This window comes from Neolamprologus brichardi, chromosome 9 (assembly GCF_056152115.1).
Source record: "Neolamprologus brichardi isolate AB-2024 chromosome 9, ASM5615211v1, whole genome shotgun sequence".
In the NCBI taxonomy this organism is placed as follows: domain Eukaryota; kingdom Metazoa; phylum Chordata; class Actinopteri; order Cichliformes; family Cichlidae; genus Neolamprologus; species Neolamprologus brichardi.
This window is the reverse complement of record NC_142112.1, coordinates 41,070,204-41,095,376: the sequence shown is the minus strand read 5'-3', so window position 1 is coordinate 41,095,376 and position 25,173 is coordinate 41,070,204. Positions and strand designations below refer to the sequence as shown.

General features: G+C 46.3%; 1 protein-coding gene across 4 annotated transcripts in view; it reads left to right on the top strand.

The window, feature by feature from the left end:
- The window catches only part of LOC102779429 (receptor-type tyrosine-protein phosphatase mu-like), a 166,578-nt gene that overhangs the window by 120,610 nt on the left and 20,795 nt on the right, over window positions 1-25,173 (top strand). For all 4 annotated transcript variants that reach the window (XM_087846659.1, XM_087846658.1, XM_087846657.1 and 1 more), the window contains 6 exons: window positions 3,326-3,516; window positions 12,864-12,951; window positions 14,751-14,827; window positions 14,941-14,977; window positions 18,860-18,957; window positions 20,020-20,136. In XM_087846659.1, coding sequence (XP_087702785.1) covers window positions 3,326-3,516; window positions 12,864-12,951; window positions 14,751-14,827; window positions 14,941-14,977; window positions 18,860-18,957; window positions 20,020-20,136 — 608 coding nt within the window. The remainder of the gene's footprint in view (window positions 1-3,325; window positions 3,517-12,863; window positions 12,952-14,750; window positions 14,828-14,940; window positions 14,978-18,859; window positions 18,958-20,019; window positions 20,137-25,173) is intronic.

Sequence of the window (25,173 nt, the reverse complement as noted above, 5' to 3'; positions counted from 1 at the left end):
TATATTAATAAACTGATTATTTATTAATATATTATTATATGTGATGTGAACATTTACCCAGAGTCTGGCTGCAGCTGAGAAGAATCCTAATCCTCGGCTTCATTTTTGTCAGTTATTTAAAATATCAGAGGCTTGGCAAGTGACAGATTTATTCAGTCTCAGTTATCTCATTGATAATCACTCATGCTATCAAGAGGAACTAAACACAAATGTAATTACCACACCTCGTGAGCACACGTTTTCTGTGGACGATCCATATCTTTGAGAACTTTCGCTTCTTCAGCTCTTCAGTGTTTTTAGTCTGTAAATATTGATACGCACGTTGTAGGCACGTCATTATTTCAGATCACAGAAATGAAAGCAGCCGAGCTCGGCTCACAGACCTTGTATACTTTAACCTTCCTCAGATTTAACCTGAGATTTGCTTGGCTCTTGGGAAACAAACGGTGGTTGTTTTACTGTAAACACTTGCCCAGGTGTATCTGGTAGTTAAAGAACACATGGAACACATATTCTCCAGCTCTGTTTGGGACATGTTGTGGGAACCTGTCAGAGAGTCTTTCTGTCCTTGAGCTGTGATTAGGGCTGTGGTCAAATTAAATCGATAGTATCTCTAAAGGATTTTGACTAGAAACAGGTGACGTTCTACCCAAACGCAGTGTGAGGGACAGGAACATCTACATGGGGAACAGTGGACCCGGCTCCAAGTTTCAGTGAAACTTCTGCACTTGATTCAGCTAAGCCAGCTAAACGTCCACAGAATAGAAGGCTATTAGTAAGCACTGTTTCATAAATTCCCCTTTTCTCCTCTCTCCTCAGGCTAGCTAATCGGTCTTCAGGCAAGGGATGCTGACATTAGCCAAGGCTACCAGTCCTGCACTCAGGGTACAGTTAGCAAGGGTAGCTAGGTTACCCTAAATGCTAGCTGCTACCAATGCAAATAGAACTACTACTAGCTGTTTGTTTGATTCATGCTGGCTGTTTGTTAGCAGAAGGTTAGCTTAAGAACAGGCTAAAGCTAAATTTGTTGCCTAAACTCTGTCTCCTCTGTCTTCTTCTTCTTTTCTATCTTTCTCTTTGTAAAGTGCCCATTAATGGTAAGTGGTTAAATTTGGGGCTAAAGGGTGGGCTCATGTTGGGGAGGGGTGTCTGTCACCACTGAGCATGGAGCCACACCCACCACCGCTGTGACATCATCAGTTAGCGTGGCAATGACGCATTTTTTTACCGTCTGTGAGATTGTGACGCTACAACCCCCAGCTCCTCCCACCATGTAACCTTGAATCAATCAGCTTCTAGCTCTGCATCTCTTTATCTGATTGGTTCCCTTTTTTGTCATAGTGGTTGTTTTGTCCATTCAGTCACAACTCGCCACCTCCATTACATCACCCATCTTCTCGGCCTCACCATACCTGATTGGGCTTTAAATGACAGAGAGTTCCTGATTGGTCAGTCAGCCCCCAGACTAGCCAATAAAAACAGAGTTAGAGAGTATAGTGGAAGGTATGTCAGCCAAGTCTTTGCTGAAATGTTCACATCAGAGTCCTGGACGTTTCTGAAGAGCCAAAGGTTGATTAGAAACCAGTTTACCAAAAAGGTTTGTTCATTTCCAGGACTCTGAACTTTCCTCTTTTCACACCGCAGCTCCGAGAACCTGGACCAACTCTAGACCAGTACTCAGACCATGCTGTACTGGATCTGAACCAGTACTCAGACCATGATGTACTGGATCCAGAACAGTACTTGATATTACAATTAACTGCAATGAACTATTGAAGAACTTGACATGGCAGCAGTGTGAAAAGAAACCAGCAACAATCACCATCCTCTCTCTAGTCATGTGATCTGATGTCATGTGATCTGTGTGTGTCATTCATTAGTGTTGCTGTTGGCTCCTTGGACAGATCAGTGGCATACTGAAGGAAAGTACAGACTCTGGACAGACTTTGTATGACTTCACTCTTTCAGGCCGTCCGTCAAATTCAGGCTCGATGAGATTGAAGCACCAAGATCACTCTTTTACTGTTTAACCCGGGCGCTAGATTGGTGGCTGCCCACTGCTTCAATGAGTGAATGGGTTAAATGCAGAGAGGACTTTCCACACAGGGATCAATAAAGTATACATTATTATTATTATTATTATTATTATTAACCAACACCTGAGCAGTTTTGTAATCTGAGGCAGTTTGTGTTACATCATGGCTTCACCCTGTAGTCTTCTAACAGTCCTGGTGGCTGGTTAAGATGTTTCTGCTGTGTTTAGTACATGAGGCTGAAAGAACAACAAGGAAAACATCTTCACTCTAACATTCAGGGAAAAAATGGACCAACGCAAATAGTGAAAACCGTCCTTCTGTTCACTGTTGCTTCTATTTTATCCAGTAAAGAAAAACTAAAACCAGTAAGTAACCAACTCATACCAATACATGATCTAACAAAATCAGTCTTTCCACTGATAATACACAGAGTCCAGGTTTCAGTGGCTGGATGTCCGAGTCCGAGTTTTCACTGAGACTTGTTAGAGCAGCAGCTGAAGGTTAGAAGGTTTGACCAAACAAATCAAAGCGGTCTGTGCTTCATGAGGTCAGGACGCTGCGATTGATTGGCTGTAAACACAGAATCCCATTGGTTTGCCTGCTGACGATAAAGTTACTGATGAAAAACACAGAGACAGCGTGACTGTGAAAGGAAGTCTGCAGTTTCTAATTCACTACAACTTTGAAAAATCTGTCAGCATTTTAGGATTACCTACCTCATATGCTAAGAAAGTTCTGAACTTGGATCAGTGGAAGCCGGGCCGCTACTCTCAACTGTCAGATCAACAGTTCACATTTTCGCTGCAGATACTGTGATGTCCATTTCCCTGTGGTACAGTAGAGTCGCTCTTATCTTCGCCTCATATCTTCTCCTGTTCAGCTCGATGTCAGCTTCTGAGCAGGAACTTTAATCCTTCTGGTTCATTTAAACTTTATATGCCACTCTGTAGCATTGATGGATTTAATGAGCAGATTCAATAGCAGATCTGTAAATGTGATCGCTGACCTTTGAAGGAATTTAGAAGATTTTTTAAAGGTATTTAAGTGAACATACAAAGTCTGTCCAAAATTAAGCTAAGCTTTAATCAGAACAATTCAAATGTAACCGACACAGAACTGAAAGTGAAATTTATCAAGTTCCATAATAAGAAACATTAGAACTGGAGCTAATGTCCTGGTCCTGCCTGGGTCGGTCTGGTCCATCCCAGCTTCATATTTTTAAATGTGTCTGTGCAGCCTAAATCTGATCTGTCCACCCTCTCCCGCCTCTCCTTCTATCCTCCCTCCAGATGACAGCCACACTATGACCAGTGAAACCAGTAGCCTGGTCCAGTCCCACTACAAGCAGCGGGACTCTGAAAGGGAGGCGCTGCCGTATCAGACAGGACAGCTGCACCCGGCCATCCGAGTGGCCGACCTGCTGCAGCACATCACCCAGATGAAATGTGCTGAGGGCTATGGTTTCAAGGAGGAATACGAGGTGAGGACGACACTCTGAGTTTCCTCTTCAGTTTGACAGTAAAAACACTTTTATCCAATCCACAGCTGTGGGGGAGGGGTCAGACAGAGGCAGGTGTGAATGCTGACAAAAGTCGACATAAAAAAGTGTGTGTTTACAAAGTGAAGCCCACAGTCCATCAGGACCCACGCCTAGACCCCACACCTTCAGTTACACCCACACATCAATAAGGCCAACACCATCAGAAAGATCAGGACCTGAGCTAGTGAATCTGAGCTAGGGCTGGGCTTGTTTTTTCAGCACAAAGAAACGGAGAAACACCACGACTCTCCGTCAGCCTCCACCTTCATGGTTCTTGGTAGATTTAAAAAAAAAAGAAGTCTGTATTTAATGAGATTTTCCAATGCCTGACTAAAGCTGGCAAGGAAACAAAAAAATTGTCTGCAGGTTGTGGAAAATTGTTTATTTACTTCACAGTTTCACTGAGCTGTGAAGTGCTTTTTCAATTCTAGTGGAAACATTCATCATGTTGGTTTGTCAGAATTTGTAGCTTCAAAGAAAACTTCCAAACACTTCCAATAAAGATCCACACCACCAGTAAGACTCACACCATCAATTAGATCCACACCACCAGTAAGACTCACACCATCAATTAGATCCACAGCACCAGTAAGACTCACACCATCAATTAGATCCACACCCCCAGTAAGACCATCAGTAAGACCCACACCACCAGTAAGACCCACACCACCAGTGAGACCATCAGTAAGACCCACACCACAGTGAGACCATCAGTAAGACCCACACCACCAGTAAGACCCACACCACCAGTGAGACCACCAGTAAGACCCACACCACCAGTAAGACCCACACCACCAGTGAGACCATCAGCAAGACCCACACCACAGTGAGACCATCAGTAAGACCCACACCACCAGTAAGACCCACACCACCAGTAAGACCATCTGTGAGACCCACACCACCAGTGAGACCATCAGTGAGACCCACACCACCAGTGAGACCATCAGTTAGACCCACACCACCAGTGAGACCATCAGTAAGACCCACACCACCAGTGAGACCATCAGTGAGACCCACACCACCAGTAAGACCATCTGTGAGACCCACACCACCAGTGAGACCATCAGTGAGACCCACACCACCAGTGAGACCATCAGTTAGACCCACACCACCAGTGAGACCATCAGTAAGACCCACAGCATCAGTGAGACCCACACCACCAGTGAGACCATCAGTGAGACCCACACCACCAGTGAGACCATCAGTGAGACCCACACCACCAGTGAGACCATCAGTAAGACCCACACCACCAGTAAGACCCACGCCACCAGTAAGACCACCATTAAGACCCACACCATCAGTTAGACCCACACCACCAGTAAGACCCACACCATCAGTAAGACCCACACCACCAGTAAGACCCACACCATCAGTTAGACCACCATTAAGACCCACACCATCAGTAAGACCCACACCACCAGTAAGACCACCATTAAGACCCACACCATCAGTTAGACCACCATTAAGACCCACACCACCAGTAAGACCCACACCATCAGTAAGACCCACACCACCAGTAAGACCCACACCATCAGTTAGACCACCATTAAGACCCACACCATCAGTAAGACCCACACCACCAGTAAGACCCACACCATCAGTTAGACCACCATTAAGACCCACACCATCAGTAAGACCCACACCACCAGTAAGACCACCATTAAGACCCACACCATCAGTTAGACCCACACCACCAGTAAGACCCACACCACCAGTAAGACCCACACCATCAATTAGACCAGGGGTGTCAAACTCAAATACACAGTGGGCCAAAATTCAAAACTGGAACGAAGTCACGGGCTAACATTAATATTTATTGAAATATATTTATTCCTCCAGATTTAAGAATGAATCTTTTCTTATGGACTCAAACGCGTTTTGCTGGAAAACTGAATATGGAACAAGCAAAGCTTAATACTAAACAATATATATATTAGCTGTATAATACCAGTAGGCCAGCTCTAATAGTAATTTGGTATGGCTTCGCGGGCCAAATGTAATTAGGCTGCGAATGGCCCGCGGGCCAGAGTTTGACACCTATGAATTAGACCCACACCACCAGTGAAGCCATCAGTGAGACCCACACACCAGTAAGACCACCAGTAAGACCCACACCACCAGTGAAGCCATCAGTGAGACCCACACACCAGTAAGACCACCATTAAGACCCACACCATCATTTAGACCCACACCACCAGCTGGGTTCTATCCTCCTGAGCTAACCCACAGTCACTTTGAGCAGTGACACTATATTTGGCTCCAGATTTTCTGCAGGCATCTCTGTGACAGTTGTTCTGTCTTTTGTCACATTAGATTCTAAAACATGATTTCACTGTTGTTCATTATTGCTTTATTAGCCTTTAGAACCGACCAATCAGAAGAGTGTGGTTAAACATGAAGGAGCAGAGTCAGTTCCATAAAATGCTACTAACTAAAGAATCTCTCTAAACAATTAATAATTTATATCAAAAGTCTATTAATCTGTGAGCAGGCGGGTTAGTGAATAATGAGGAGCAGGAGGGCTGCGAGAGCAGGAGGAGGAGGAGCAATAATCAGGAGACGAAGACAGTAAATAAACCAATAATGTTCACTAACAGCACCAGTTTGGGACTTTCTGTTGTGAGCTCTGTGTGTGTGTGTGTGTGTGTGCGCACTCCACATGTTTACCCATTTTCATCATGAGAAAAACTTACTAATGGATGTTACTTACCTGAACCCCCCCACAGACACACAACCACACACATACACACACACATACATTATAGATCTTCCCTCCAGCTAATGGGCCAAAACAGGGAATGGCTTGTGGATGTGTGTGTGTGTGTGAGTTTGTGTATGTGTGTGTGTGTGTGTGTGTGTGTGTGTGAGTTTGTGTATGTGTGTGTGTGTGTGTGTCTGTGTGTGTGCGTGTGTGTGTGTGTTTGTGTATGTTCAGTTCTGGTTGCCTGCTAGCGGGCTGCCCTCAGGGCTAATCCATTATACATCCTGAGTACACACACACACATACACACAACACGCACACGCACACACACACAGGGAATGTTTTCACCCTCCATTTGCAGAAAGTTAGCAGTGAGGAGTTCTTCCAGTGTTTCTGTCTCACTCTCCGTCCACCCGTCTGTTCAGTGATGGCAGCCTCTCAAAAACATGAATCAGCCCAGTTTTTTTCCACAAGTGAGTCCAGTTTGAGTCCAGTCTGGTTCCAGCCTGAGTCCAGCCTGTGTCCAGTCTGGGTCCAGCCTGTGTCCAGTTTGAGGCCAGTTTGAGTCCAGTCTGGTTCCAGCCTGAGTCCAGCCTGTGTCCAGTCTGGGTCCAGCCTGTGTCCATTTTGAGGCCAGCTTGAGTCCAGTCTGGTTCCAGCTTGAGTCCAGTCTGGTTCCAGCCTGTGTCCATTTTGAGTCCAGTTTGAGTCCAGTCTGGTTCCAGCCTGTGTCCAGTTTGAGTCCAGTCTGGGTCCAGCCTGTGTCCAGCTTGAGTCCAGTCAGGTTCCAGCCTGAGTCCAGCTTGAGTCCAGCTTGATTCCAGTCTGGTTCCAGCCTGAGTCCAGTCTGGGTCCAGCTTGAGTCCAGTCAGGTTCCAGCCTGAGTCCAGTCTGGTTCCAGCTTGATTCCAGTCTGGTTCCAGCCTGTGTCCAGTTTGAGTCCAGCTTGAGTCCAGTCTGGTTCCAGTTTGAGTCCAGTCTGGGTCCAGCCTGTGTCCAGTTTAATTCCAGCTTGAGTCCAGTCTGGTTCCAGCTTGAGTCCAGTCTGGTTCCAGCCTGTGTCCAGTTTGAGTCCAGCTTGAGTCCAGTCTGGTTCCAGCCTGAGTCCAGTCTGGTTCCAGCCTGTGTCCAGCTTGAGTCCAGTCTGGTTCCAGCCTGTGTCCATTTTGAGTCCAGTTTGAGTCCAGTCTGGTTCCAGCCTGAGTCCAGCCTGTGTCCAGTCTGGGTCCAGCCTGTGTCCAGTTTGAGGCCAGCTTGAGTCCAGTCTGGTTCCAGCTTGATTCCAGTCTGGTTCCAGCCTGTGTCCATTTTGAGTCCAGTTTGAGTCCAGTCAGGTTCCAGCCTGAGTCCAGTCTGGTTCCAGCTTGAGTCCAGTCTGGTTCCAGCATGAGTCCAGCCTGTGTCCAGTTTAAGTCCAGCTTGAGTCCAGTCTGGTTCCAGCCTGAGTCCAGTCTGGTTCCAGCCTGTGTCCAGCTTGAGTCCAGCTTGAGTCCAGTCTGGTTCCAGTTTGAGGCCAGTCTGGGTCCAGCCTGTGTCCAGTTTAAGTCCAGCTTGAGTCCAGTCTGGTTCCAGCTTGAGTCCAGTCTGGTTCCAGCCTGTGTCCAGCCTGTGTCCAGCTTGAGTCCAGTCTGGTTCCAGCCTGTGTTCATTTTGAGTCCAGCTTGAGTCCAGTCTGGGTCCAGCTTGAGTCCAATCTGGTTCCAGCCTGAGTCCAGTCTGGTTCCAGCCTGAGCCCAGCCTGTGTCCAGTTTGAGTCCAGTCTGGGTCCAGTTTGAGTCCAGTCTGGTTCCAGCCTGTGTCCAGTCTGGGTCCAGTTTGAGTCCAGCTTGAGTCCAGTCTGGTTCCAGCCTGAGTCCAGTTTGAGTCCAGCCTGTGTCCAGTCTGGGTCCAGTTTGAGTCCAGCTTGAGTCCAGTCTGGTTCCAGCCTGAGTCCAGTTTGAGTCCAGCTTGATTCCAGTCTGGTTCCAGCTTGATCCCAGTCTGGTTCCAGCTTGATCCCAGTCTGGTTTCAGCCTGAGTCCAGTCTGGTTCCAGCTTGATTCCAGTCTGGGTTTCAGAGCAGATTTTGTGGTTTAACCTAGGTTTGATTGTAGTATTGATGCAGTAATCAGTTCATGTGAGCTCATGACTGAATCCCAGCTGTCCAGCTGAGCGCCCCACTCATGACTGTTATCTCCCTCCATGCTTCTCCTTTACTAATTAATGTGATCGGACAGCTTAACGAGGTAAGACGCCTTCTTGGTTTTCAGATTCTTACTGTTCTGTGTTCTTGTCGACTAGATTAGAGACAATATGGTAGTAACGCACACACATTAGCACAGTAGCTGAGTGTGAGCTCAGACTCACCCCTGTCAGTCTCTGTGGTAACCATCCTTGTGAACCACGAGAGGAAACTTCCTGCTGTGCTGCTCTGATCGTCTGCTTTAGTACAGAAAGATTTAGTTTCACACAGTTTTTTATCTTTACTGGCTTCATTTATATCCTCAGAGATTAAATGATTAAAAAAGAGAAATTCAATGTCAAGCTAAAGAGATGTAGGTTTTAGCGAAAGCTTATATAACACAGACCCTGATCCAAAACAGAGAGATCATCGCATAAGAAAAATTAATCAAGCTCTGATTCAAACACAGGAAGTTTAACCCCCTGACAAAGACCCTTCACACTGGTCCTAACCTAAACTCCAACTTCCTTTACATTTGGATTTATTATCCATATTTGAACAAATTCTGCACGTCAAGTGGGAATTGACCATTATAAGCTTTGTATATCATTTGAATTAGGTAATAATCTACTAAATGTTTGAGTTTCAGCATATTTAGTTGAATCAGTAATGGATTTGTGACTCTTGATCAGGTCTGTTTGTTACCATTCATATGACATTTTCTTTATTTGTAATAAAACCATTGAGTTGATGTTTGTCGGGTGTTTCCCACCTCTGCATAAAACAATAAGTGAATAATGTTAAATGCATGGAGATTGTTGCCAAAGTCTTTGACTTTGTACAAAATAAATAGATTTAGACTTTTCAGTTTTGACAAAATGTAAACTACATAAATTATCTAAATAACTCCCAAGAATTTAGTTTCATGTCAGTTTTGAATCCATTGTAATTTTTCTGTGGTTATTTTAGCAAGCAGTTTCCAAATATTATTCATTTTGTATTTCCAACATGAACAGAGCAGATCAACCATTTCCTGTTTCCAGAAGCTGCTTGAAAATTCCCACAACAAAAAAGTCATCAGCAAATAACCAACACTTAGAAATGTAAACCATAGATATATCATGTAAACAACATTGTTCCAAACAGTGAGCTCTGTGGCACCCCAACCCGTCATCTTTAATAAACCACAATCTGTGTTGCTTATATGTACATATTGATGCCTGTCATCTAAATAAGCTAAAAGCCAGATATTTCGCAGTCCTCCGACCTGTCTAATTTCCTCAAAAGAAGCCAAAGTGCCAAATTCCTCTCATAGATCCAAAAATATTCCTGATATGCATGACTGCGCATTCGTCAACCTGCATGCAGCCTGTTTCAGTTGCTCCTACTTTTTCTCTATTTTTCCTTTTACTTAGTATTAGTGTTATTTTGTTTTAATAGCTTTCTCTCAAACATGTGGGTCGAGCAAGTCTTTGTTCTCCTTGTTGTGGAACTGTTAGTTTCATTGAGGAATGGGATTGCAGCAGCTACACCACACGCTTTGATTACTCCAGAGATCGGCTGATCGCTCTGATGCCTGCCGGCTTGTTGGCCAGACCCATGGACATACCGACTGTAATGGAGGTGGTCAGAGGAGGCCTTAGCAGAACTACAGGGCTGTTTCGAGATGACCAATGAGGAGACACTCTTTGAGCCTCACTGACTACATAACTTTTTGCACCTACTCCATTATTCCAGCTCAGACTGACCATTGTTACCCAAATAACAAGCCGTGGGTGACTAAGGACATCAGTACACTCCTCAACGACAAGAAGAGGGCTTTCAGAGGGGGCAATAAATTCAAATTCAAATCTTTATTTGTCACACACACAACCATACACAGTATGACATGAGGTGAAATGCGTGTAGCTGTACAATGCAATGCCCGACCATTAAATGACAGTGGTTTTACAGTATTTACAATTTACAGGTTATACAAAATTTACAGATTTAACTTTATTTAATTTACAGTAAAAAAATGTGCAAATAGCAGAAAGAGATTATAAATTATAGAAATAAATAATAAAGAGGAGGTGAGAAGGATCCAGGTGTTACTGAAGGACAAGATCAGAGAGGCTAAGGACAATTACAGGACGAAGCTGGAGTGGAAACTTCACCAGAACAGAATGAGCGAGGTGTGGAGGGGCATGAAGACCATCACTGGATTCTGGACCAACTCCGAGCCGTAGTCAGACCACATCAGGATCCCCTTCATTTTGCCTACCGGCCCCGCCTTTGAGCTGAGGACGGCATCATCTACCTGCTCAATCGTGTCTACGCCCATCTGGACTAGCCGGTGAGCGCTGTGAGGGTCATGTTTTTTTTACTTTTCCAGTGCTTTCAGCACCATCAGGCCGACCATCCTGGGAGATCAGCTGACAGCGGTGCAGGTGGATGCTTCTCTGGTGTCCTGGTTTTAACGAGGATCGATCCAAAATAGGGTCCAACCAGCAAGTCAGGTCTCCGCCAATTATCAAAGAGTAGAAAACAACACAAAAACCCAACAAACTGACTGTAGATATGAGACAATGTAAAACCACTTGAAAGACCAACGAGGTCATGAAGTGGGCAGAAACAAGGTGAATAATGCGACTGAAAAACCCCCACAGTAGATCAACTCAACAGTCAGGAGAAGGTGAAACAAACAAGTGTATGGTCTAAGGCAGGGGTGTCCAAACGTTTTGCAAAGAGGGCCAAATTTTATAAAGTGAAGATGCCTGGGGGCCAATGGTTCCTTTTGACTTTTTTTTTTTCATAACAAAGTTACATGAAAATATAATGAAGAACAATTTTAATAGTCACAATTACCTTTATTTTTAAAATAGAAATGTACCTAAATAAAAGACACTCAGGCAAGCATTTCCAACTCTAAAGACACACTTTTCATTTATATCTGGAGAGTCACACAACATTGAACAAACTGTATAGAATACTTTCATTCCATGAGTTTGCCATATCTTTGCCTAATGAACATTTAAACAGGAGTTATAAGTAATGAAAAGTGTTCTGTTATCAATAAAGTTTTTTTTAAGTGAATTTCGCCCTTTGACTTTTACAAGACCTTTCAGGAACCCAAAGTTTTTCACATCTACTGGAAGTTCACTTGCCGCAAGAAATAACCACTTTTGTAAATTAAAATACACAATATGTACACAACACACTCAACTATGAATTAAGAGCATAACATCAACAGTTAAAACCAAATCTTAAGAGTTTAACAAAATACGTTTCCCTTTGTGTATTGCACTAGCATGCTTTATGCTTTTTACTGTTCAGGAACACATGAGTAATGCAGGGATGTCTCTCCTGGAGGCCTGTGAAGGTTCTTGGTCATCCAGGTCACCGTAGTCTAAGGAGCTTGGAAAGAAAAGCGTCTGGACTTCTTTAAGTTGCTTGAAGACGATCCTGTGCCTAATCACATGAGCCAAGGTGTAAAAACGGGTCACAATCAGCCAGGGTTTTGGGTTTTTAGATCCTTCCCAGACGCCTTAACGCCCACTCACATCCTGGACCATCTGACCTCAGGAATTCGCATGATAGGGTGGGGCCAGGTTTCACAATGAGCTCACCCGAAACCCTGGCTGATTGGGACCCACACCCAGTTTCACACCTTGGCTCAGGCGATTAGAGGATCATCAGGGGTCCTTTGTCCCTCTTGGTGGGTTACTTCCACAAAGCTTAAATCTGGGACTCTCCACCATTTGACCTTAGAACTGAAGAAGCTTCTCGGATGAAGGTGAAACGTCTTCGAGCAACTTAAAGAAGTCCAGACGCTTTTCTTTGCAAGCTCCTTGGACTACGATGACCTGGATGACTGAGAACCTTCACAGACACACAAGTGTATGATTGTGACTGCTGAAGATTCCTCTGTCAGTTTAGGATAGAGACACACACAAAAAGACTCACACACAGCTGCAGAGCAAAATGTTCCTCAGAGGAAACACAAAGAAACAAAAGACACACATTTATACAAACACAAATCCGTGATGCAGACGCACAAAGAGACGTCAAATCACAAAGAGCAGCCCAACAAACACGAGAACACACAACGACATGCAGGAATATACAAAATTACAGCAAAGACGCACAAAAACTGTGAGAGCTGCATGTGCAGTGACACAACAGAGAATCTGGAGCTTCTTGGTGGTGTGAAGCATCGGTGCACGCACACAGGTGAAGTCTTTGTGTGGAAGCGCAGCGACCAGAGCGTGTTTGCAGCCTGGGGCGTCTCTCTGAGCTGCCTGCTCCTAATTGGACCTAATCATCTGCTCAGAGCGTAAAACTGGCGTCTGTGTGGTTCAGGCACGGACCAGAAATCAAACACGTCCTCTGCATTATTCATCACTCGCTGCCTTCAAACTAACCCCCCTCTCTGTGTCTTTCCAGAGTTTCTTTGAGGGACAGTCCGCTCCCTGGGATTCGGCCAAGAAGGACGAGAACCGCATGAAGAATCGCTACGGCAACATCATTGCTTGTACGTACCCGTGCACGTCACCTGCGTCCCGTAGCGGGCCGTCATAGAGGCTGATTTCAGCTGTTTGTGTCCACGGACAGTTAATAGCATGAGACGGGGAACGCTGACCTCAGGTGTTGGTCTGACATGAGTTATGGGCGTCTCGCTGCAGGATTCTCATACCTGCACAGCAGCACGGGGACAGGAGGAGGAGGCTTTGGTTCCCAGACAGCTTCCTTTTATCAAGCTCAGAGTGACCTGAGAGAGCTCGTCACACTGGCGGTAAAAACTGACGCCATCCTGCGCTCGTGTCATCAAAATGGCAGCAGCACGGTTACAAAAGCTATATAGATATAAAGATATGGAGACAGAGTCCCAGAACTTGTCCCGGGACTGTGTTTCCAAGTCTTCCCTTTGGTCTCTGTCTTTGACTTGATGTAGGACTTGTTGGTCCCCTTAGATCCTGGATTGGCTCTGTACTCGAACTTTCCAGGAGCTGATAGTCCTCTTTAAATTCCCAAACAGTCCTTGGTCAGCAGTCAGTGCAGTTCAGCAGAGCCTCTTTTACTTTTCCATCATGGCTACGATTCGTGTCACCGACTCTGCGCTGTGTGATTGCTGCTGCTTTGACCTCCTGAGGTCCAGACTGATGTCTCAGTTTGAGCCCAGCCCTGAGTCCAGCTGTGACTAGTTCCCACAGCTGGACTCAGAGTGAACTGATCTTGTTTGGTCCTGGTGTCAAAACTTTTCTTTGAAGCTTTCGGCTTTCAGACCAATCACAGGAAGTTACAGAGAAACCAGACGCTAATCAGTCAGGTGGCATAAAACGATGTCAGAGAGAAAACCTGCAGTTTCAGACAAGCTGTGTGTGTGTGTGTGTGTGTGTGCGTGTGTGTGTGTGTGTGTGTGTGTGTGTGTGTGCGTGTGTGTGTGTGTGTGCGTGTGTGTGCGTGTGTGTGTGTGTGTGTGCATGTGTGTGTGTGCGTGTGCGCGTGTGAGTGTGTGTGTGCGCGTGTGTGCGTGTGTGTGCGTGTGTGTGCGTGTGAGTGTGTGTGTGTGTGTGTGTGTGCGTGTGTGTGCGTGTGTGTGTGTGTGTGTGCATGTGTGCGTGTGTGCGTGTGAGTGTGTGTGTGCGTGTGTGTGTGCGTGTGTGCGCGTGTGTGCGTGTGTGTGCGTGTGTGCGTGTGTGCGCGTGTGTGCGTGTGTGCGTGTGTGCGTGTGCGTGTGTGTGTGTGTCCATCAGGCGGATCTGGTGTCAGTTCTGATCATCACACTGCCCCAGGTCTCACAAACACATCATGTAACTGCTCAGCTGACGTCCCACAAAGTCGGTGTTGACAGCTGCTGAAGAACATCAGGACGCACACATGCACGCGCACACATGCGCGCGCACACACAGGGCCCTGTGGCGTGTAATTATGCTAATGAGGTGTGATGAAGGCCGAGGCTGTGAGCTACGGTGGCCTGCAGGGACACATTTTACATTCACACCCCCCCCACACACACACCTATCTGTGTGAATGACAGCCAGTGTGCTGCAGGCGTCAGATGTGGGCGCTCTGTGGTCGCTGACACGGGAACAATTCAGCTCCAACTTTGATTTGTTTTTACTTTCTTTCATTAAATTTATCTTCATTTTTTTTATTCAGTTATTATTTAAAGTTAATGTCATCATTTTAAAACATCACAGTTTTCATCATTTTATTGAACAACTGTAATTAAAACTTTATTAATTTAATATTAGATGTTTTATTTAACTGAGGATCGAACTAACAGTGTGTGTGTGTGTGTGTGTGTGTGTGTGTGTGTGTGTGTGTCAGATGATCACTCTCGTGTGCGTCTGCAGCCTCAGGATGGAGGCGGCGGCTCGGACTACATCAACGCTAACTATGTAGACGTGAGTAACACACACACACCCACACACACACACACACACACACACACAGCATGTTTTTGTTCATATGGTCATGAGTGTGTGTGTGGGTATAACCTCTCTGTTCCCCCTCTCAGGGCTACCACAGACCCAACCACTACATCGCCACTCAGGGTAAGAAACCCTCAGCTTCTTCTTCTTTAGCTGCTCGTGATGTTTTTAAAGAAAAAACCCGAGCCGAGGCGTTACGTCGACGCAGGAAACGTGACATTGCACAATCCCTCCCAGACAAACAATATATGCTTCTACTTGCACCGACTCTTTCACAATAAAAGCCCTTGACCTGTACATTGTGCAGAACTCTTAAGACTCCAGCAGAGTTGTGAGAATCAGCTGAGTGAAGCAGATTAGAGGTGTCACCTTTTGACAGTGCTTTGAGATTTCTTTGTGTGTAGTATTTTACTGTTTTTGAGTATCTTTTTGGAGTGCTCTGTTTAGTTATATTTCCATCTCCCCTTCCTGTGTGTTGTTCCATGTTCTCCACCCCATCATGTCCCTCTCTCATCTGCCTTTCCTTCCTTCCTCTGTCTGCTTTTGCTTCCCTGGTGGTGCCATGTTCATTTGTGTCAGCTGTGTTTCCCAGATGTTTCTACTTCTGTCATTGCCTCCATGTATTTGAGTCCTCTGTCTTCCTTTGTTCTTTGTCAGGTTGTCTGAACTTGTCCCAGTTCCTAGTTTCCCAGTTTAGATTTAGCCCTTGGTTTTGCTTTCTCTCTTACTTTTGTACCTTTGTGTTTCAGCCTAAATTAATGGCTCTGCTTTCCTTAAACTTGGTTCTGTCTCTCTTGTGTCTGCATTTGGGTCTGCTCCAAAAACTCTCTGGCTACTCAGCCTTGACAAGAGGAGGCTGAAGCATTTATGTAGGAGTCAAATAAAATCTTACCTTTGGTTGAACAATGCTTTTATTTTTTAAATATGTTTATTAAGAATGTTTTAGGCTGTGGTGGGTTTGAGGCTGAGATGTGCGTGAGCTTGGGAGGTACTGACTGCATGTAGTCGGCCTCCCCTCAACACTTTGCTCGGGCTCTGGAGCCAGTGTTCTGGGCTGGACTCTGTTCCACTCTAGAGTTGCCCTGGTTGACATGTGGTGGGCAGGGGTGGGTACACTTGCATCCCCTGCTTTGTTGCCTGTATGTTGGGGTTTTCCTGGTGGATGAGACGGTTGCTTCCCTGCGCCCTCAGGTGGAGGAATAGGTTCTGACTGTCGTTTGTGCCTATGCGCCAAAGGACAGTTTAGAGTATCCAGCCTTCTTAGAGTCACTGGGTGGGGTGCTGGAAAGACACTTAAACACTCACATGGGCAATGACTGTGTGACCTGGAGGGGTGTGCATGGAAAGAACAGCATGCCCGAGTTGTGTCCTGCTATTGGGCTTCTGTGCTACACTTGGTCCACAATGAATACCGTGTTTGAATATGTGTTCATAACTGCACCCTGTAGGTCGCAGGTTGATGGATTTTTGTAATCGTATCATTGGTTCTGCAGCTACGTGACACTCGGTTGGAGCTGTCAGCTGTCGCGGTGCCATTTATTCAGGAGAATGAGGTGTTCTACACACACTGTCTACAGTGGTGGTAGGAAGATATAGTCATGCAGTGGAGGGAACACTTTGAGGATCTGCTCAATTCCATAGTCACACCTTCTGTAATGGAAGCAGGGTCCGTTGAGGAGGGGGACCACTCACCCATCACTAGGGGTAATGTTACTGATGGCCCCTAGGGTGGATGAGGTTCGAGTTCCTGAAGGCTCTGGATTTGGTAGGCTGTCCTGCCTGACACACCACTACTGCAACAGGGAGATCTGGGGCGGCGGATCTGGATTGGGAGACTGAGGTGGTGGCTCCATGTTTAAGAAGGTGAAAGTCTATGCCAGGGTGCTGGAAACGAGAGTCCCTCCATTACTTTAACCTCAGGTTCAGGAGGATCAAGGGGGTTTTCGTCCTGCTCGCAGAACACTGGACTCTCGAGGATATTTGACGGTCCATGGGAGTTTGCCCAAGTTTACTTATGTTTTTTGGACTTGGAGAACAAACTCAGAGAACCCTGTAGAGGGTTCTTCAGGAGTGTTGGGTGTCTGGCCCATTGTTATGGGTCATTTGGCCCCAGTACAACCATAGTGAGAGCTTGGTTGGTATTCTAACGGTAAGTCAGAGATGGAGGACGCCTCAGTGTGGGGGAGGGGGGAGCTACGGTCATCCATCAAAAATGGATGGACTGACTGCATTCGATAACATCTGGAATGTTTTGGATGTTAAGGTTCAGACGTGTTGTTCAGACTCTTTCTGAGGACAACATCAGCAAAAAAAATCACAAAGAATCTGAGAGATTTTAGGTTTCCTGCAGTTTCACAGTCACATCCAACCTGAGAGCCAACAGGTCCGTGTGCCAAAGCATTCTGGGAACTGTAGTTTCATACTTCACTTATTTATTTGAAGCAGAATTCGGAAAGTTTCAGTTTTAAGTCATGAATATTAAAACACACGATGTAGGGATGCACCGATACCGATACTGGTATTGGGTATCGGGGCCGATACTGTAAAATTTGTGTGTACTCATACTCGTAAAAGTTAACCGATACCATGAACCGATACTAACTTATTTCATTAATCAGAGGGTGGCTTGTCATTTCTGTTGTAGTTCTTTAGATTGGCCACTAGGGGGACATCCCGCGCTAAACAGGCACAGGGTTAGACGAGTGAGACTGGCAGCTCCAGATAAAAAAGAGAAACTGGAGGCTGCTGTAGCTAGGCTAAACAAAATGTCAGCAGTGTGGAACAGCCAACTTTAACTCAGGTTTTGGAAAAGCGATGAAAAATGTCAAGAGAAAATCCACGGGCAGTTAAAATAACAGAGGCTCTGACCCATTTTATCGCTCTGGATGACCAGCCAATGCCGGTCGTGGAAAATCAGGGAGATAATGGTGCCAAAACTTTCTGAAGAGGTAAAGACAAGCAGTGTGTGCGCGATGTCAGTCCGTGGTTTAACGGCACAGTGGACTGATGATCCACGGGCAGATGGGGAGTTTGTTCGTCAATGCCAAATACTTTCGTTATTTTGTTTGTTTGTTTGTTTACAGTATGGACACTCTGCAATAGTTTAAAAGTTTATTTTATTCTCAAACCTAATTTGTATTTATTTTATTCCAAACAGAAGTGTTTATTTATTATTCTGAAAGCTCGAGACAGTGCCAATAGTTCAGTGATATTTTGTAAAATTACAATGTGGAGACTCTGCAATAATTTAACAGAAGTGCTTATTTTTCACTTTAAATTTTTTTGTGGTCATTTTTATTAAGATTTAATTTTTTATCGGCAGAGAATAAAATAAAACCTGTCTTCCAATTCATTGCGTGTGTGTGTGTGTGTGTGTGTGTGGTAGAAGTATCGTTTTTTGTACTCTGTATCGGCAAGTACTCAGATCCAAGTATCGGTATCGTATCGGTTTGAAAAAATTGGTATCGTTGCATCCCTAACACGATGTGTTGTTGTTGCTCAGAAAGCCAGAACAACAGAACAAGTTCCACCTCTGACCACAGGTGGCGCCAAATCACCTGACACTGACTGTACACACACACACAAACAGATCAGATCTCCAGGTAGAAATCCATCGTCCTGAACAAACAGCAGTGTTTGGGCCAGCATGTCAGTCTGTGAGCATGAATATGCAACGTGTGTGTGTGTGTGTGTGTGTGTGTGTGTGTGTGTGTGTGTGTGTGTGTGTGTGTGTGTGTGTGTGTGTGTGTGTGTGTGTGTGCTCACAGCAGATTCTCGCTGTAAAACACTTGAGGACAGGAATGGATTAGCATGAACTAATTAGCTCGTCAAAACACAGACTGTCAACAGTAATTAAAAATATTTTCTGTGTGTGTGTGTGTGTGTGTGTGTGTGTGTGTGTGTGTGTGTGCGTGCGCTTCATTTTAATTAATTAAAAGAGTGATTATGATTCATGTAGAGCTTTGCAGTCTAATATGAAGTTTACCCTGAGTGTGTGTGTCTCAGGTCCCATGCAGGAGACGGTGTATGATTTCTGGAGGATGGTTTGGCAGGAGAATACCGCCGCCATCGTCATGGTAACCAACCTGGTGGAGGTCGGCCGGGTGAGCACGCACACACACGTGCACACACACACACACATGCACACACACACACGTGGATCGGTGCAGCCATCTGGTTGTTATTTCCTTGCTGATGAAGTTTGGGACTCCGTTTCCCAGAGTGCCGCTCTCATGTCTCCTGTTATTCTTCTCATGCTCTGACTCACGGTCACCTGCAGTAAACAGCTCACAGACGTGCACCTGTGGGTCGGAAAGGCTTCTTCAGTTGTAGGAATTAAAAAAACTCATCACAAACTCCACCGACCTCAACAACGAGGTCCAGAAACTTACACTTGGCTCTTTCAAAGTAAGAGTACCCAGCCACTGGTACAGATATGTGGACGACACCTAGGTCAACATCAAAACCTTCACATACACTTTGCGTGTTTCAGATTTGACAGTAATTCAGTGAGCGTCTTCTCTGAGCATTGACTTTCCCGCTGCAGCGTAGCGGCACTGCATCCTCGAGGACGCACTGCTCCTCACAGCCGTCCGTCTCTGAGGGTGGCGTGATCAGGTTCTAACTATTGGGTAGTGGCTGTGTGACCTCATCGCATTTGCTCAGCATTGTGGGAAACTCACGGCGTGCTCCTGTGAATCGCGCTGTAAATTGATAAACACGCCGCCATTTCCTCCTGAAAATAAAGGATCGAACCTGAGATCAGACACACACACCTGCAGGCGGGCGTCGCTCAGCTCTCATTACCGAGAAGGCACCGGGGAACTGCCCCCCTCCTCTACAGAGGGGGGCTTCTGGGATAGAGCCTGATTATCTCCCTCTGTCTCACTCACACACACACACACACACACACACACACACACACAGACTGTCACGTTAGCCTGATTTGTTCTCTCACCCCTCCCTCCCTGTTCACCTCGTTGGTTGTCGTGGTGACAGTGTGATTAGCTCTGCAGTAATTAGCTGTTAATGAGGAGAGGGGGAGGGGGCGGAGCCTCTAATGAGATTTTAATATCAGCTGCTTTTGTTCTGTTTGTGTTTCTGTTTAATTAATGAGGCAATTTAATCCTGTGTGTGTGTGTGTGTGTGTGTGTGTGTGTGTGTAGGTGAAGTGTTGTAAGTACTGGCCTGATGACACGGAGATCTACGGCGACATGAAGGTGACACTGATCGAGACTCAGCTGCTGTCTGAGTACGTGATCCGGACCTTTGCTGTAGAGAAGGTAACACACGCGCACATACGCACACACACACACACACACGCACACACACACACACACATCAAATCCTTCGTTATTTCCAAACCTCTGTGTACACACCTCTACAGTTCAGCTCCATCAGTGCAGCTGTTCTCCAGCTGTTACGATGTAGTTGAACATGCACATGAACAAAGGATCTACACGAGGTGCAGGCCGCCGTGACCTCAGGCCGCCGTGACCTCAGCTCGCTGACACTGACACAGCACAGAGTTGTCTTCAGTTGTTTCCTTTCAGAGGAACTCTGACCCCACCTTACCTCAGGGACGTGGGTGGAGGAGGGAGGTAAATTTGTTGATTAATGTCGACAAAATGAAGGAGCTGGTGTAGAAGTCCAGGTCAGAGGTCAGTCGTGTTTTTCTATTGGAGAATTTTGTGGATAATGTTGATCTACAAGAGAGCGAATCAGGACGTGAGTGTAAGCATGTTGGACAGAGTATCAGAGTCTGGTATCCTGACAGGAACAAACTGAACGGGAATATTAGACCTGCTGGAAAAATCCACAACAAACCTCATCACGTGATCTGCGTCATCGCACCGTCTAAAGGGAAGCCCGTTCTAAGCTACAGTCGTCAGGACGACGTTAGACCTGCGTCCACCTAGCAACAACCCGTGTCAGGGACCATAGCATCACCAGCGTGCTGAGCAATCAGAATCACAGTCGTGTTTATTGGCCATGTATATGTGCATTGCTCAAGCACAGCAATGTAAATCTCACACACACACACACGCGTGTCTATATATACATACACATACATACACAAAGCTGTGTAAACCAACTATAAATAACCAATCCAAACTTATATACATAAAATACGGAAATGAATGGGGTGGAATGAATACCACAGAATGTACATAAGGTGCAGTTGCAGTCTGGCAGTGGGAGCAGTGTGACAGGTCAACTGTTTAGGAGGGAGATGGCGAGGGGACAGAAACTGTTCCTGTGTCGGGTGGTCCTGGTCTGCAGGCTTCTGTACCGTCTGCCAGAGGGCAGCAGGTCAAAAAGTCTGTGTCCAGGGTGTGAGGGGTCTGTGATGATTTCCCCTGCCCGTTTCCTGGTTCTTGAGAGGTGCAGGTCCTGGATGGAGGGCAGGGGGCGCCGATGATCCTTTCTGCTGCCCTACAGTCCGCTGCAGTCTGCTCCTGTTTAGTGGCTGCACCACACCAGACTGTGATGGAGGAGCACAGGACAGACTCAATGACTGCAGTTTAGAACTGGATCAGCAGCTCCTGTGGGAGACTGTACTTCCCCAGTTGTCTCAGGAAGTACATCCTCTGCTGGGTCTTTGTGAGGATGGAGTTGGTGTTGGTCTCCCACTTCAGGTCCTGGGAGATGGTGGTACCCAGGAACTTGAAGATCTCCACAGTCAACACAGGGCTGTCTGATATGGTGAGGGGGGGGAGCAGAGTTGAGGGATAGGAGTTTAACAGCCGAGTCCTTGGAGGTGATCCTTGAGGGGCACCAATACTGAGGGGCCGAGAGGTGATCTCCCCCAGCCTCACTTGTTGCTTCCTGTCTGTCAGGAAGCTGGTGATCCACTGACAGGTAGCTGGTGACACGCTGAGCTGGGAGAGTTTGGAGGAGAGAAGTTCAGGCACGATGGTGTTAAAAGCCAAACTAAAGTCCACAAACAGGACCCTGGCATAAGCTCCCGGGCGGTCGAGGTGTTGCAGGATGTAATGCAGCCCCATGTTTACTGCATCATCCACCGACCTGTTTGCCCGGTAGGCAAACTGCAGAGGGTCCAGCTGGTGGTCCTTCAGATGGGCTAACACCAGTCGTTCGAAGGATTTCATGACCACAGACGTCAAGGCGACAGCTCTGTAGTCATTCAGTCCTGTGATGGTGGGTTTCTTCAGAACAGGGATGATGGTGGAGCGTTTGAAGCAGGAGGGAACTTCACACAGCTCCAGGGGATCTGTTGAAGATGCGGGTAAAGATGGGAGCCAGCTGTTCAGCACAGGTTTTGAGGCAGGAGGGTGAGACACCGTCTGGTCCGGGGGCTTTCCTGGGCTTCTGTTTCTGGAATAGTCGGCTCACATCCTCGGTGTGTATTCTGAGTTTCAGGGAGGAGGAAAGGGGGGTGAGAGGTGTGGTGGAGGTCGTTGAGTCTGGATTGGGGAGGGTGGTGGTGGTCGTTGAATCTGGATTGGGGAGGGTGGGGGTGGTCGTTGAGTCTGGATTGGGGAGGGTGGGGGTGGTCGTTGAATCTGGATTGGGGAGGGTGGGGGTGGTCGTTGAGTCTGGATTGGAGAGGGTGGTGATGGTCGTTGAGTCTGGATTGGGGAGGGTGGTGGTGGTCGTTGAATCTGGATTGGGGAGGGTGGGGGTGGTCGTTGGGTCTGGATTGGAGAGGGTGGTGGTGGTCGTTGAATCTGGATTGGGGAGGGTGGGGGTGGTCGTTGGGTCTGGATTGGGGAGGGTGGGGGTGGTCGTTGGGTCTGGATTGGGGAGGGTGGGGGTGCCTGCAGTAGAAAGTGTTTAACTCGTTGGCCAGGTCTTTGTTTGCTTCAGTGGGTGGGGGGCGTCTGTAGCTGGTGATTTCCTGCAGGCCCCTCCACACTGACGCTTGGTCGTTGGCTGAGAGCCGTTCTTCCAGCTTCTGGGAGTAGATGCTTATGGCTGCTTTGATCTCCTTGGTCAGTGTGTTCCTGGCTTGCTTGTACAGGAACCTGTCACCACTTCTGTAGGCGTCCTCCTCGGCCTTACGAAGATGTTGGAGTTTAGGAGTGAACCATGGTTTATTGTTGTTGTATGTGCAAAAGGTCTTTGTTGGCACACACACACATCTTCACAAAGACTGGTGTATGATGTCACAGTGTCCGTCAGCTCATCCAGGTTCTCAGATGCAGCTTCAAAAACTGTCCAATCAGTGCAGTCGAAACAGTCCTGCAGTTCCTGCTTTGCTGCGTTAATCCACTTCTTCACAGTTTTAACTACAGGTTTCGCACGTTTGAGTTGTTGCCTATAAACTGGAATAAGATGGACCAGGCAGTGATCAGAATGTCCCAAAGCTGCCCGGGGCACAGAGCGATAGGCATCTTTTAGAGTGGTGTAGCAGTGATCCAGTATGATGTTGTTCTTGGTGGGGCAGTCTATATGCTGTCTGTATTTAGGGAGTTCGTAGTTTAGGTTTGCTCTGTTAAAATCCCCAAGCACAATTGTAAAGGAATCCAGGAATTTCCTCTCCAGGGTGATCTGGTCAGCCAGCTCGCACAGTGCGTTGTTCGCGTTGGCCTGAGGAGGGATGTAAACTCCGACCAGCATGAAGGAAGAAAACTCCCGCGGTGAATAAAAAGGTTTACAGTTGATGAAAACACTTTCCAAGTGTGGGCTGCAGTGTTTCTGTAACACTGTGACATCAGTACACCAACCTTCCTTAATGTAGAAGCAGACTCCACCACCCTTTGTTTTCCCTGACAGCTCCATTTCGCAGTCCGCCCGGTGAAGCCCGGCAGATTTAAGACAGCGTGTGGGACTCGCTCACTGAGCCAGGTTTCAGTGAAGCAGAGGGCAGCAGAGCATGCAAAGTCCTTGTTAGTCCGGTCTAAGAGCAGTAATTCGTCGACTTTGTTTGGAAGAGAGCGGAGATTTGCGAGGTGAATGGAGGGGAGTGCCGTGCTGAATCCTCACCGACGTAGTTTCACCAGCGTGAGTCCCCCGTCTACGTCTCCTCCAGGAGCCACAGAGAGCTGCTGCAACTCCAACTAAAATCTCCAAAAAACTCTGTGTGCACAGGTGTAACATAAAGATATTTTAGCTTTAACCCTTTAAAACCGGTCAGAGCGGGCACGCTCTGTTTTGCGTAACTATTTTTAAATCCCGGTAGCTCTGCAACCACGTGAGCTAGCGCAATAATTTTTTTTGCATATGAAACCGGAGGAGTTGTACTTACATCTTATGCCATCAGCTTGTCCTCGGTCACGGTTTCCTTCCACATATAGCTTTGCAAAAACTGCATAAAAAGCGCTTGCAGCAACAAAAACATAATATTCCAGAAACACGCTTTGCCGATCCGATCAGCTGTTCATAACACTTCCTACATTGGATTAGACTCAGCATGAACTATCGCATGTCCGCCATGACCTGCCCGAAACCGGAAGTGACGTCATTTTCGCGGAAATGTAGTTTTTTACCGTCCAGGCCTCAATGAGCCTATACTGGTGTTTTTAAAAGTTATGTTTGACTTTCTGAATTTCTGTGTGGTTTCTGGGATGCTTAGGACTCATATTGCACTGCTGGAAATAGTTTATTTTGATGCATATGCTGCTTTTTTTGCAAATTTGCATTATAATATTTATTTTCGTTTTTCCTGCAGTGTATAAAAATTGGTGTATTTCAAAAATAAAACTATGAAGGCACTCAAATTAAATTTCCTGTGGTGGGAAACTATGTTGTGCAACTTTTTTGTATTTACAGTTTTGAGGGATAAGCCTCTTAAATTTCTCTAACTAGAAATATATGTTAAAAAACCAAAAACGATTTTCAATTTTTTTGTAGTTTATTGCACTTTTTTGCAATTTATTTAATCACTATGCACTTAATTCATACATATTATTAAAATCTAGGCTGTAATGGTTGTATTGATGTATAGCAACTTGAAATGCTCCCCAAAAATGGCTCCACAGCATGTAAAAATATAATATAAGCTCTGGCGGACTTGGTTCTATGGTAGGTCTTAAAGGGTTAAGTCCTTCAGTTGCCGGCTGCCGGCTGTGACATCAGAATACCTTCACTGTAAAATACATTGATAATAAACACTGATAAACTGGGCCCCTGTGCACACACAGACATGTACACACACCTGTGCACACAGAGGTGTAACACACACACAGACATGTACACACACACATGTACACACACACACCTGTGCACACACACATGTACACACACACATGTACACACACACACCTACACACACACATGTACACACACACACCTGTGCACACACAGACATGTGCACACACCTGTGCGTACACACACCTGTGCACACACAGACATGT